The sequence below is a fragment of the Aulonocara stuartgranti genome (assembly GCF_965226115.1).
Source record: "Aulonocara stuartgranti genome assembly, chromosome: 22".
Classification (NCBI taxonomy): domain Eukaryota; kingdom Metazoa; phylum Chordata; class Actinopteri; order Cichliformes; family Cichlidae; genus Aulonocara; species Aulonocara stuartgranti.
The window spans coordinates 17,888,692-17,903,672 of NC_138957.1; the positions used below are offsets into that span (position 1 = coordinate 17,888,692).

The following is a 14,981-nucleotide window of genomic DNA, read 5'->3' on the forward strand; positions in this document are numbered from 1 at the left end:
AGCTCTCTCTCTCTGAGAATGATATATACCTCCCCATTTTTACCGTCCTTGTTCTATTACTCCCAAATACTCCCACTACCCACTGTCCAGCGATAAGGCACACCACACATCCATATTGTTCCTGCTCTCGTAAACAAGACAGATGACGGCTTTTTGCCTCTGCGAGTTTTTACATGATTTACGGCTGCCCCTTGTGTGCAGAATTTTAAAATCAATCTGCTTAATGTTGCATCCCGTTCTCTCTCAATCTCGGCATCTATGTTTCTTCCAGGCGGTCTCTCTTTCCTCTCTCTTACTCTGTCTCTTTCTAGATGGCTGGAAGATTGTGCCATTCAAAGTAAAGGCATGCCTTTATCGCTGCCATTAGTTCCGCTGTGTTTCAGCCTGCATACGGGCATTATTTTGAAGGTCACTGTTGACCAGTATATGCAGGCGAGAACGTAGGATGATTGAGATCCTCAGTTTACTTCCACATACAGTACACTGCCGTAGCTAAATTATGTATGTTCTGCTGATACTGTGTTTTTGCGTAGCCTCTTAAGGTCTTTGTTTGATACACATTGTTCACTGTGTGTTCTGCAGTTTGCCTCAGGTCACTGGTGACAATAAACTACCCTTTTTAAAAAAAAAACAAAACAAAGGTTACTGACCAAGCTGTACAATAGGGGAAAAAGTGTGAATTTAGCAATTCTCAAATTTCCTCATAGCCAGTACATATATCATTTTAAGGCATGGGCTAATTAAAGATGGAAGAGATACCTGGATACAGAACACAGTGCTGCTGAGGGAGCAGCGTAACACTCGAGGTTTGGTTTGACTGCTATCGATTTGAATAGATCTCCCCTTTGGGCCCAGTTTGCCTCCAAGGCCTCAAGGCCCAATAAAGCTTTTAATTGTTTGAATTCTTCATGGCAGTGAGAAGTTAACCTGGTCTGCAATATGCCCGCTGTCCTTGAAGTGTACAGACTCGGTGTGTCTATCACTGTTGAAGGATGAAGGTAGTTCTGGTTGCATCACTTGACAGCTCATGGTTAAAACGGCTCCCTGTGGCCTGAATACTCTGATTAATTTCTGCATTGTTTTTAAGTTATTTCTGTCGCGTAATCCCACATTGAATTGTACTGGTTATATAAGCAACAGCACAATACTAATATTGTCGTCTATTTCAGGATGTAATTTAAATTTTCTTTGGGTATTAATTTCAATGAATGGTTGAATTAATCCAGAATCCAGTGCAGTTTATCTTTGGAACTAAAGCAAAGCTTTATAGTCTGTATTCTTGTTGCCATCTAGTTCTTGTGGAATATAAATTTTTTGTTGTTGCAGTTCTCCTTTAACTTCTTATATCAAACTTGATTTATGTATTTCGCTTCTTTTCTCTTCTTGCCTTAGAATAAACTTAAAGTGAGTTCGGATGACCTCATAGGTTTAAACAGTGAATTTTCATTTGTTTGGGTAATTGGTAACGGCACTTAAATCAAAATGGGTTTTCTGTTACAGGCAGCGATTTGAATCCACAAAATTCAATACAAAACTGTCTGTATGCACAAAGGCAAGGTGCACATGATTGGACAGGTGATGAAAATCCTAAAGGAGTCAGTCGTTTTTCTGGCCATGATTACTGGTCATTTTAAAATTGGATGTCTTTTGTACTGCGAGCTCACACCACATGGAGGGTTTAGTCTCTATATAGCATGATGTACGGGTCACGAGCTCTCAACCAAATCCAATTTATGCAAATCTCTCAGTGTTTTTAAGCTCAAACATTTTTCATCATTATTTGTTTAATGTGATACGCTGGGCTGCAATTGCATTCATTATGTATTAGACAAATGTATTTGTTTGGAGGGGGGCAGAGTTTATTCAACTCAATTTTTATTATTTTAATTTTTAATTTCTTATTATTATTCAATGAGACTAATAAGTCTCATTTTACATAATTTCTCATCTGGCTCGCTGGCTTAATTTGTTAGGTTTTTATTTTTTTCCTGCTTCTGTCTGCTATTACGGAGTCTGTTAGTTAATAAGTCTTAGAGGGAGACTGAGAAGAGCTTTGACAATCCTAACTTCTCCCTCCCTCAACCTGTTTTGCATAAACCTCAGCGTGTAGGCTTACATAGAACCAAGAGGAGACACATGAGCTTTATGCACTACTGCATGTGAGATTGTTATATGCAGCAGGATCCTTTCTTTACGCCGCTGCTATTTCTCTGTATGTGACACTTAATGCACGTTAATGTCAGCGATGATTGTTGAGTCAAGTTTACTTATATAGAAATCTACTATACATCTTAAATAATCAAATAACATAAAAGCATGGGACAAATTGACATAGTTTAAGAAAGGAAACATAAGATGAGCAACCCTCACACACAAAAGGCTCGCAGCTCATTCTGATTTAAAAGCCAAAGAATACAAAAGGGTCCAGATGTGAAGAGGCAGTTTGGCAGCCACATTTTGTGAGTAGAGCAACTGCAAAGGCCTGATCTCCTCCATGCTTTAATCTGGACCTCTGTACAGATAGGAGCATTTGCAGACCTCTGTGATATGTTGAAAGATCAGAGAGCCAAGAAGGCCCCAACCCATATAATGCCTTAAAAGCGAATAATAAAATCTTGACTTTTATTTTGAACTCACAGGCAACCAGTATAGGGACACTGAGATAATGTGGGAGATATGTGGGGTCTCAATTGCACGTGCCAGTTGATAACCACGCAGCAGTGCTTTGGAGCAGCTGCAGTCGGCTAAGCAGTGACACACTGACACATGAATAAAGCTTATTACAGTAGTCGAGTCGAAACAGAGGAGTGGCTTCACTTTTGTGAGTAGACTGAGATAAAAAGAAGCTAGTTTTAGCATTACTTCTAGGTTCCTCGCAAAGTTTTTTTTTTAAAATAATGCATCCCAATAAGTTTGCCCTCAGTTATTTTTTTTCCTTACCCGCCAGGTGCGTGTTGGGGAGGTTGGTGGTAAAACTTTAGGCTTCTACGGCTGCCAGATGAGTGCAGACGGCTCCATGATTCTAGCTCATGCTTTTCACGGTGCACTACATCTCTGGTGCAAGGACCTAGACAAAGAGGTGAGAGCCATAGATGTGGTGATTATACTCAAACTTTCAAGTCAATGTCCTTTACTTAGTTGCATCTTAACGTTTTTTTCCCCCATTATTTCCAGAAGAAGTATACATCGTTTTTATGTTGAAGCAGAGTGGCAGTTCAATTTGAAATAAGATTCACTGTTTGTGCATTTCCCCTCGGCTTCACTGTGAGAGTGTATTTGAGTGTAATTAGTCACACCAGGTTTCCTGCCTGCCACTCAGTATGACTGGCTTAGCATTTGTCTTTGTTGCTTGTCCCTGAAATTGAATAAATGTCTCAAGGCCCAATGATTTAATTGTGAGACAACTGGGTTTACATTTATACCCAGTTGGAACTTACATTTACAGTTCAACACAAACCTGAGGTTTGTGTTGAAAAAATAAAATAAATTTGCCTCTGAGACAGGAACATGTACCACTGATATAGCTGTTAATGTCTAAAACCAGCTGAGCAGTTAGGATCCTTTCTTCCAGGGAGAGTGGAGACCTGGAGTTGTGATATCAGGTCACTTTAATGCAGTTCAGGACCTGAGCTGGGATCCTGAGGGTGAGTTCATCCTCAGTGTGGGCTCTGACCAGACCACCAGGCTATTTACTCCATGGAGGACACAAGAGAGCAAAAAGGTAAAAACAGATGCAAAATTAGCAGCATTGAATCATAACAACAGCAGTTACAGTGACCTTTCCGTCTCACTATATGGCTTTAGAGATATGATACCATGAAAATGTGTTTGAGGTATATTAGTTATTTCTTTTTTTCTCGCTGCTCAACAAAAATTCAAGCTTCGTTTAGCATAAACCCTACAATCCGTGCCGTGTCGAACATGCACACATTCAGTGTTTCCCTGAAATAATCCAACAGCAGCCAATCCTTCAATCTCAGTTCCAGAAATCATTCGTTTCTGAAAGCTTGACCGAAAAGTTATGTCTTCTACTTAGATTTAAAAATGGTCAGCTGATACTTGTCTGAGGTGTTTTGGTCTTGTACCGGCATATCTACCACATTTGCCGGTACAAGACCAAATAAGGCTTTAAACAGAAACAGCACCACTTTTTAACTCTGTAATGCACAAGGAGGCAGTGCAAGGCTCTCTTGGTTCTTGGTTTTTTATTTTTGGACTCATTGAAAAGGGGTAAAAGATGATTGACTAACTCCAGTGTATCACAGCAGTCCAGTTTAGATGTAACAAAACATGCACAACATCCACAGTATTTTTTTTGTCTCTCAGATGTCAAATTTGTGTTAAAGATTATCCCAAGGTTCTTAACTTGTGTTGAACCACATGATTAATGACTTACTACTTCTCAGGCCCCAGTCACACAGGCCTAGAGACCAGTGGGAGGTCTTACATTTCAGGGAATGGTACTTTATACAGGAATGCTATGGGGAATGTGTGTACTCTGCACACTTTTTCAAGTTTCACTCCAGCTCAGAGAAAAAATGGCAAGTGTGCGCAAGCCAGAGTCTTCCATGCAAACAAGGGGCAACTGCAGCAGTCTGCTTGCCATCAAAGTAATCACAGGAATGATTTCATCCAGTATCTGGCAGCGATTAGATGTTAACAGGAGTTGCTGACCATGACTGTGTGACTTTAGAATTAAATAAAATTGCCAAATGGTAATCTTTGTCTAGTGATTTGGATACATGTTAAATCTCACATTGTCATGAAATAAAACCGTTCTGATTTCTACGTGTATCCTCATTCAGTGGCAAGATTAAAGAAATAGGTGCCCAGTTATTAACAGTACAGTAATATTTCACAGTTTAATTATACTTTGCTCGCTCTATATGATGAATGCTTGGGATACACTGATAATAGAAAACATACCCATCAAAAGTTCATATTCCTTACAGCAAATTCAGATTTAATTAAGATTTAGAATTTTAGTTAAAAAACGACTACTTGTGGCCGCACTGCATTTATTTTTTTTCATCATTTAATATATCAATCATATTTCATGCACTTGTATTTAATGAATATCGTTGCCATTCAAATGATTTGCTTCGTCTTGGCTCGTCCTAACAGTTGCTACTTAGCGTGTTGTTCTTTTTTGGCGTAGGCCGTTTGCCTACGCCAAAATATATATGCAGGTTCTAGTGTATTATTCTTTCCATTTTTTTAAAATGTCTTTAGGCTATATCTAATTTAGTTTCAACACTATATATATTCTAAGATGACTCAGCTGGGACTGAAACCAATATTGCAGTGGGGTAATATATTAAAGTAAAAGATTACACTTCTAAATTGCCAATATAGTCATCCACCTAGCATTTTAGAAGCAGGGCAAGACATACCAGTTTAGCATTCAGTTGGGGTAGAAACATTTGTAGTCACGCTTCCTGCTTCCACTACATTATTCAAGTTGCCAGTTTGGATTATTGCCACAATACCACCTGATTCTAGTGCCAAATGAAATCTAGTTATCACAATGGAGGCTTCCATCGTCCCCTGTGAGAACACTTTGAATCTTAAGCTGGAAATGTTTCACTTGCACGAGAGAATCAATGGTGTATTTGGCGTCGTTTCAAAGGCCTGGGTTTTGGGCCAAGAAAATAAATCCCCAAACATCAGAGATCTATCGAAAAGGGAGGCACTGCCCAACGCGACCAAATGAACAGAGCCACGTGTTCAGCATATGTTTTTGTGGCTGTCATCACTGCAGGTCACGTGGCATGAAATCTCTCGGCCGCAGATCCATGGATACGACATGCAGTGTCTGGCCATGATCGGGAGGTTTCAGTTTGTGTCTGGAGCTGATGAGAAGGTCCTGAGAGTATTTCAAGCACCTCGTAACTTTGTGGAGAACTTTGCTAATATATCTGGGACTTCAAAAGAAACTCTGTTAACATCCTGTGTAAGTGTTCAGCTAAATGTGTATCTAAAGAATATTTGATTTTATTCTGAAGGTATATTATTCCCATTGGTGGAAATGTTTGGAATTAAATCTTACGAAAGCTTTATTCTCTGAAAAGTACTTAATGGACTGTTCAGTCCCCTTAAAAAGCCTTTGCAGTCTCTAACACATGAATATACCTTCTGCGTTTGTTTCAACTATGTCAGGACTCTGCCGACCTCCCAGAAGGAGCCAGCACACCTGCCCTTGGGCTGTCCAACAAGGCTGTATTTCAGGGTAAAATAAAAAAATTACACCGCAGTTTTGTTTGATGATTTCCATCAAAAATCAATTTCGCTTCACTCTGTAGTTTGAGAAAGCTTATTCATATGCGGGTTTGTTCATCGCTTTTGCATAATGTAACAGTATAATTTCAATTTCCAGGTGACCTTGTGCCAAAAAACAAAGAAGAGGGGGAGCAGTTCAACAGGGTATCTGACCAATACCAGGAGTCTTACTTCCACCCACTCAACCTGACAGGTACTGCTGCATGATCTACACTTTCAAGTATTTTTACAGATGACCTAGTCTCACTTAAAATGTGGTAAACCTCTCTGATAAATAATTTTGAAGCCAAAAGGGCATCCCTGTTTCCCTCTCGAGTCTAAAAGCCTGAGTCATACTCGTCATTTAAGAGTTTGAGAGATATGCCTATTGCTGGTTGCTCTTATAAGAGCCGATGATATGCAGTTAGTTAGAGCTTTATTTATAGAGTCCACTGTGTTTTCTCTTGGGGAGGTGGGCTGCTGAAGGCTGATGGTATCACAGCAGGAGAAAGTTTGGAAAAAGAAGAGCGGTCTGGAGCCAGTAATGCAAGCAGAAGCAACAAGAAAATAAATTAATAAAGACAGGAGCCAGAAAAAAAGTTTGAAAACTGATCATTTAAAGACAGAGAAGGTTTAAAACGGTCACCGAGGAAAAGGAAAACTAGGGGAACAAAAGAGAAGGTAATTGTAGGAAACAGGCAAATGGGAATTGAACGAGAGTCAAATGAAAAGAAAGTAGTGCAGCCTTTTAAAACCCCTGGGCTAGAGGGTGTCAAGGGCTGTCATCAGCATGATTGAAGCCACTCCTTAATCTGCAATGCTAATTAGAAAGCGGGTTTATGTGATTGCAAAGTTTAAGTATTGATGACCCCGGGCTATGTCGGGAGCAACCAAGTGTGGAGACCGCTGTTAACAATGCATTTTTACTTGTTTGATTGGGTTCTGCGGGCAAGGAGAGAAATGAATAATCAGGCTAAAAGGGGAGCCCATGTCCGATAGCAAAAACGCAAAAAGTGCAGCTATCGACTACATGCCTCAGAAAGGGAAACTGAACTTGTGCAGATCCGGTGATGTGAGGGAAAGAGTTGGGCATCATTTAATCCCCCATGAACACCAGCAAATGTTAAGAAACACACAGTAGAAAGAAACAGGTTGTTATTGCAAAATAATGTGTTGCTTTTAGGGTGATGGGTTTTATTTCTCAGGATTTCATGCAATTAAATGTAAACATGCGAATGTGAGACATTGTCTTGAGCTGATTATCATGTTCTTAGTGTTTCTCCTTTTCAGTCTGTATCATAAACCTTTTTGAAAGGGGATAGTCACACACTTCTGTCATAGTTACAGCCTAACCACAAACCCTTCTGAAACACTACACCCTAACCTAATGTGCACCAGAGCTCCTTCAGTGCGAGACTGCTGCATCCTCGATGCATGTCCTTCCTCCCTGCAGCTGTCAGACTGTACAATCAGAACTGCTCCCAACAAACATAGATGTTTACATCAGCGCTGTAGCAACTTCTACTGTTATAACTGCGCATTACTTTTCTCAGCTTGTATATACACTAACTTATTGGACGTTACATGTCTACTTTTTAATGCACAGGTACAATACACAATCTGCACTTTTCTAATTATTCTAAATATTCTTAAGTATTTAAACATCTTTCAGTATCCTGCCCTGTTTGCACACTATCTGTACGCTAATAAACAGCTTGAGTCTAGGTTGAATTTAGACTAAAGCTTAGTTTTAGTCTAAATTCCAATTTTCTGAGAGCATTTGAGTGTGCCTACCTAATGTCTAAAAGTGCAGCCTGTTCACAAGTTAAGAAAACAAAATTTGGCAAGAGCAGGAGACACCTGCTCTTGCCTTTGAATTCTAAAAAATATATTATAATTTTATTTTCTGCAAATAGTATAAAATCTTAGGATCAGATTTTTTTTCTTATGCTCAACAAACTTTCTGGTGAAGTGTTAACAAACTGAATAACCAACTTGTTATTCTGATTTCTGCAGTTTAAAAGTCTTTGAGTTTCTTACATATCTGCAGCATCGGACATCAACAGAATCAAAAAACATTGCCACTCATTTATTCACACCACATCTGGAAGCTGTTTAAATACCTTCAGAAATTATCCCTGACTTGGAGACGGGATCGATCAGGATCTGAAAGCAAATGATGATGTGTGCTTAGTCACAGTTTGTAATCTACAGTCTCGTAATCGTCTTATTCAGTCTACTAAACTCTGGAGCGTGTGTGTTTACATGCCTGTAACTATCAAAGCAGCTATTAACACGTAGCTGTGTCCCAGTGTAGCTACTGAGTGTGGTCCATTATGTTCCGCAAATACTAGTGATGTTGTTTCTGAAAGGGCTTTACTAAACCCCCTTATAATCCTTTAAGGTCTTTCTTTGCTCTTTAATTTGTGTGGATTCCAGATACACATTTAAATTCAGATTATAACAGTCATTCCTTGTTTATTCAGCTGATTGTTGATTATTTTTGAACAACTAAGATTTCAGGGCATTACAAATAACAGCAAACTATTTGTATTGTGTATTGTGTGTGTGTGTGTGTGTGTGTGTGTGTGTGTGTGTGTGTGTGTGTGTGTGTGTGTGTGTGTGTGTGCGCGCGCAGAGCCACCACCAGAGGATCATCTTCTCCAGAACACACTTTGGCCTGAGGTCCAGAAACTGTGAGTATCTAAATCTTCTGTTACCTGCTGTAAGTGAAATGCTGACATACTTATTGATATATTTGTGTCTATAAAGACATCAGTGTTTCCTTGTGTCTTCTATTGAAAAGTTTCTACTCTATCTGAAAATAATAGATTTCCCTACATAGACTTCTTTGTTACCCCCTCACCTCTGCACCCACAACTCCAGCGGCATATTCATCAGTCAGAATCCAGCTACTCGGCTTCCCATGAGCCACTTCTCCAGATTGAATATATTGCCACACTTTGGCCAATGTTAAATCCATTTACCGGTCATTCCACCATAAACATGACAGACGACACGGCCATTTATTTGAGGTGCGAACACTGTGTGTGTTGAAAAGCATTTTTCTACCTTCATTTGGCTTCATCCCTTGAATCATTTAGTGCAGAATAGAAACATTAAAATGAGTAAGTGACTAAATTATTTTTTGTGGCATAATTAATCCTCTCCCTGTTGTGGCCAAATTGCTGCAGTGTTTGAAAGCTGGCTGGTAGAGGCTGGAAATTCTTTCCACTGAGTTGCAGACTGCAGTTTGAGCTTGTTGGCATTTTAAAACAACCAGGTGATGGCAAGCTAAAAGCAATTAGGCCGTGAGTGATTAGCTAGAGCATCATCATTGTTCATCTGTGTCAGCAGGAGAAGGACTAGTCATCACAGATCAGTATTTTAATTTCACACTCTAATTATTTACCTGTCAGCAAGTGGCGACGGCTCGAGCCTGGAAGCTTGTTGGAGTGACACTCTGGAATAAAAGAATATTTAATTTACTGTCACACTGGGAGCTCTTCCTCTGTTCTGCCTCACCATGCATCCCTTCCCTGTCTGTCTGTAACATATATCTGTCCTTCTGCACAGTCAGAGTGGCTGTTCATGGTTAACCTCTGTATGATTGTCCCCTGTCCACAGGTACGGGCACGGCTTTGAGATGTTCTGTCTTGCGTCTGACAGCAGCAGAACAGTGGTGGCATCTGCATGCAAGGTCAGTTTGATAAGCTCCAGGCCGGACTGCATGTCACAGTCAGCCCTGCAATTGCAGTCGAAAGTTTAATTACAGTCATCATACAAATGATTGCCAAGGCAATATCAGGCTTTCAATGCTTTCTTTGACCTTTTATGGGGCTCAATGATTGGGCAAAACCCACAGTTAGGAATAAAAAGATTGCCGCCCCAATACATACAGAATCACAATTATACATGGAAGACACTTAATATATTTCCAGTTTAATATTTGAATACTCTTATAAGCGCAGTTTCACAGAGTCCTGTGAAAAACCAAGTACAACCATCATTCAGTAGCTTGTAGAACCACCTTAACAGCAATAACTCGAAATAATCGTTTTCTGTGTGACGTCGCCTTGTTCTTTTTAGAGAGAAGAGGCAGCCTCAGTCTTCTTCTAATTGTGCTGTCATAACATGGCAACTGAGGTCTGTAGAGTCTGAGATATAGCTCTAAAGTGTTTTTGTTTGTTTGTTTTAAATATAATTTCTCTGAGCATTGTGTGGTTTGACCTTGGGACATCCACTGGTGGAATTGTGTTCACACATACCCAAATGCTCCAGACCAGCAAACTGCCAAGACTCACACCTGCTGATGATCAATTAATCGCATGCATTTGATCAGCAACATCTGGCTGCTGCTTACCCTCTTAATTCCTTTGGAAGCATCGAGGTATACTTTGACTTTCACATGGCTGTAAGCACAGTCCACACACTTGTAAATAAGTTTGAGGACAGGACTTGAGGACAGGACTTTGGCTGTTTTACTTATTCCACAACCACATTTAATGTGTGTTTGGGCTCAGTGACCTTTTGAAGCACCCACTGTGTTCAAGCTTCAGCTGTCAGGCTGATGGTTTGAAGTTATGTTGAAGATTTCTGAGGTAGTTTGCCTTAATTACTACAACCACGTATGCCAGTCCCACAGATTCTATTGCCCAGCACTATGATACCTTTACTTCACTAGATTTATTTGTCCAGTTATGTAAATTTGTGCATTTTCGTTGCTTAAGAGATTGTTTTCATTTACCCAAATGGGTTTTATTAGATTCCCCTCAATAACCATGTAAATTTTAATTGATTTTCTTTTTTAATAGATTCAATTAGTTCAACACTAATCATCGGGTCATTAGATCTTTAGATGAAAAACCTTCAAAGCAAAAACCAGATGTAAAAATAAAAACCTATATGCTAATAAATGTACACATCTGACAGAACCATCTAACTAACCTTTACCACTTCATTTGACTATTTTCTTACAATAAATGTAAATAAAGCCAATCCCCAATTATGCACACACCAAGCAGTAGTGCGTCATTTTTACTTTATTTACTCAAATGTATCTGAATTATTCAGAGAAAAGGCTGAATTATGTCGTTCTTTTTAACCACTCTTCACCATAAGCCCATAATTTCCTGTATACAAAGTTTGTGACAAAGTGACCCAAATGTGCTTTAAATACAGTTAATTTTTATTTTCATCACTCTGTGCACGTATATCTCAAAACTTCTGGACTGCTGCTGCTCTTGTTGCTTTGTGGGTCTTTTTAACGCTCTGCTTGGCAAATCAGACTGCAGATTGGTTCTACTTGGTTTGCTTTCCAGTCCGTATGTTGATTTATTTTCCTCTAGGTCCCAATATTTTCTAAAATCCCAGGCTGACCTGACAATACTTGTAGCCAAACAACTTAATTTTGGTCTCATCTGATCATAACACTTTCCTTCAGAGGTTTTATTTCTTCGTCCATGTGGTCAGCTACAAGCATTAGCATTAGCTACGAGCCAGGTCCTTCTTTATTGGACAGCAGCCTGTCCTTACGTAGCCATGTAAGACTCACTTGAGAGTAGACAGCAATGTCCAGCAGCTTCCAGTTTATGCAGGCCTGTACCTTTGTGGTGTCTGGATTGTTTCTGACCACCCAAACCAACTTCCTTATAACTGAGGGTGTTTTCAGATCTTGTGCAGCTGTTTGAACAGATCATCTTGAATTATGCAGAAAGAGACATTACTAACTTGTCTAAATCTGTGATCCTCTTTCTCGGATCCTCACTGAGATCCTTGAACGTTAACATTTTACTGTGTGAGCTGTGAAACCCTTTATGTTTGCACAAATAAATTACCAGCTGTAGTTAATCACGGATACTTCATAGACCATTAAGAGGCACTACGTTAAGATATTCTCTTAATTTCAGCAACACCAGATTTATTTCTATGTGGGTGAATGTATATTTTTGATCCAGTATTTATTAAATGGAATCCCTTTACTCTTCAAGATATATTTTGTGCAAAACATCAGACTCAGACAGAATTATTAAGCCCCTGTGAAATTGAAGGTTTTTGTCAAAAATGTTCAGTGTTTTTTTCTTTTCAACAGACCGTGGGATTTTCAACATAGTATTTCTAGACTTTTTTTTTAAAAAGTTTTCTTTAGAAAGCATAAATCATTTTTGTTTGCACACAATAACAGAATTATTTCAGGAAAAAAAACGAGATTATCAGGGTCTATATTATTAGACCCCCTGAAAAACGGACCTCTTTGAGTCAAAGCAGAAACCACTGCTGTGCAATGGTGTACTTTAACTTTGTAATGCTCAAAGCTTCTAAAAATCAAGTTCAAACTGAGAGTTATCTTCCAATTTACACACTATAAAAACTTCAGTGAGAGTTTGATCAGTTACTTGAGAAAGCATCATGCCCAAAACAAAATCAATCAGTTTAGATTTGATAAAAAGATTTGTTGATGCTCACAAAGCAGAGATGGATATGCAAAGTTATCACAGCATTTCCAAGTGTTAAGATCTGGAGTGAGAAGTATCATCACAGAGTACCACACAGTACAGAACAAATTTGGCAGAGGGTAGGAAGCAAAAGGTTTGAAAGACTCTGGAAAGAAAACAAGTGTGAGTCTAAAGACACCAGAACAACTGCTAAGATATCATTGAATGACTTAGCCAGGTCAGGAACTGTGGTCTCAAAGAAGACAACCACTAGATCCCTGCACTGGAATGAAGTGTGAGGTTGCATACCAAGGAAACTTCTGCAGATGAGACAGCTTGAATCTAGACTAAAGTAAGAAAGAACGACCTGCAGAAAGTTTATGCGTACTGGAAACGAGAGCTCTTTGGCCACAGAGGCACTGTTTATGTTTGAAAGAAGAAGAGAAAGGTGTACAACCCAAACCCCCGTCCTCACAGTGAAACACGGAGGTGGATGTATTATGGGGATGCTATAATATGTAAAGATTTTGAAAGACAACCTCAAGTAGTTGGCAGCAAAACTGGGTCTGGGTTGTCTCTTTGTCTTTTAACACAACAACCACCTAAAACATACGTCGCTCCTGGTGAAGAACTACCTCCATAAGACCAAAGTAAATGTTACTGAGTGGCCTGCAAGAAGCCCCAACTTGAATTCCACTGAAAACCTGTAAGGTGCACCGAAGACCAAAGTCCATGCCAGAAGACCATCAAATCTGGAGGAGCTTGAGAAAATGATACAGAACTGACTGTTAGCATCAGGGGTGCTAATTGTTTTGATCGTGGTAGTTTTTGTTTTTTGTGAAATAATCTTGTTTCATTGTGGAACACTTCAACTGTGGAAGTAGCTTATAAAGTAGACACAGGTGCTTTTATAAAGCATTGTGTGTTTTATGTCTGACAATGAACTGACCCCTTACTATCTTTCCAGGCATCCAAAGCTGAGCATGCAGCAGTGCTGCTGTGGAGTACAACCACATGGCGTCAGCTGCAGGTTCTTCCATGTCACACCCTCACGGTTACCCAAATGGCCTTTTCACCTGATGCACAGCTCCTGTTGGCTGTTTCCCGAGATCGCACTTGGTCTTTATGGAGAAGGAATCTCCCCACACCTGAAAGTCCAGGTGAGAAATGAGGACAACACAGACTAATAAGGAAGTCTGTTTTACAGGGTTATTAGTGTTTGGTCTTCAGGATTAGATTTTCAAATGCAGCGTGACTCAGGATGAGACGTTAGTTCCTCATAATGCTTTGTAAATAAATTCAGTTTAATTAAAAAATGTGCTTGAGTGAATATTAAGAAAAAACGACAATGCCGGAGCCCTTCTGGCACATGGAATTGCTCCCCTAATTCCAAATAATTAAAATAAGGTAAACCCACAGAGCAGATTTCCTCCAAATTGAATTTCGAGTCAAGCTGGCCTTATTGGAAGGACTCCCCTCATTAATACTATGAAGAGCCAAACAAGTGATGCACTGAATGAATCGAGTCCAAAATGGATTTAATATAGGAAAGATTTGAAACTGACCAGACTGACCAAAATGAACGATTAGTGCTTACTTCCCTCCTTCAAGGCTTATAATTCCACATTTGTAGGTAGAGCAGTGATTTGAAACAGGCTTTCAAATGGGTAATTACCATGCAGAATACATCAAATCCTCTGCGGTGGATTGCAGAGATCTCATCAAATCTATGCTCTCTGGGATGAAGCTTGAAAAGAAAATTCTGAAGTAACACTTTGAATAAATACAGACATAAAGCACGATGCAGTAGCCTTTGCATGCGCTGATAAAGACAAACCACAATGATATTTATAGTTTCGTGTTAAACTGGGATTTGTGATATTGGGGGTAGCGCTCTGTGGGGCTCTGATCTGTGAAATTGTAGAGAAGTAAATGAGAAAACACTGAAGGTACATGAACGGTTTGTGAATATAAAGAGGCCTCTGTGTGTTTGCCAACTTCAGCTAAAGCCACAAAAACTGTCTTTCCCACTTCCAGTGGTGTTTGTGGGTCAGTGTAGGTGCTAAAATGTTTAAAAAGTGTGATCTTCAGATTGTGTGCTGTGTGCAAAAAGCCAGTTTAACCCATAAAAAGGATACTTTGATGCTTCCTTGCGGTAGGTGTGAGATTTGTTTACGCACTTTGAGAGCTGGTGTCTTGCACTAAAAATGTGATGGTTGGCAAATCCTGTCATTAGACAGGATTTGCCAACCATCACTCACTGATGGTGACTCACTGAAAACTATTAAA

General features: G+C 39.5%; 1 protein-coding gene across 1 annotated transcript in view; it reads left to right on the forward strand.

The window, feature by feature from the left end:
* elp2 (elongator acetyltransferase complex subunit 2) overlaps window positions 1-14,981 on the forward strand; it is a 33,946-nt gene that overhangs the window by 12,131 nt on the left and 6,834 nt on the right. Inside the window, exons 11-18 of the mRNA XM_082522356.1 lie at window positions 2,948-3,079; window positions 3,572-3,721; window positions 5,762-5,953; window positions 6,160-6,229; window positions 6,377-6,472; window positions 8,897-8,954; window positions 9,886-9,958; window positions 13,660-13,852. Of these exons, the coding sequence (XP_082378482.1) occupies window positions 2,948-3,079; window positions 3,572-3,721; window positions 5,762-5,953; window positions 6,160-6,229; window positions 6,377-6,472; window positions 8,897-8,954; window positions 9,886-9,958; window positions 13,660-13,852 (964 nt within the window). The remainder of the gene's footprint in view (window positions 1-2,947; window positions 3,080-3,571; window positions 3,722-5,761; window positions 5,954-6,159; window positions 6,230-6,376; window positions 6,473-8,896; window positions 8,955-9,885; window positions 9,959-13,659; window positions 13,853-14,981) is intronic.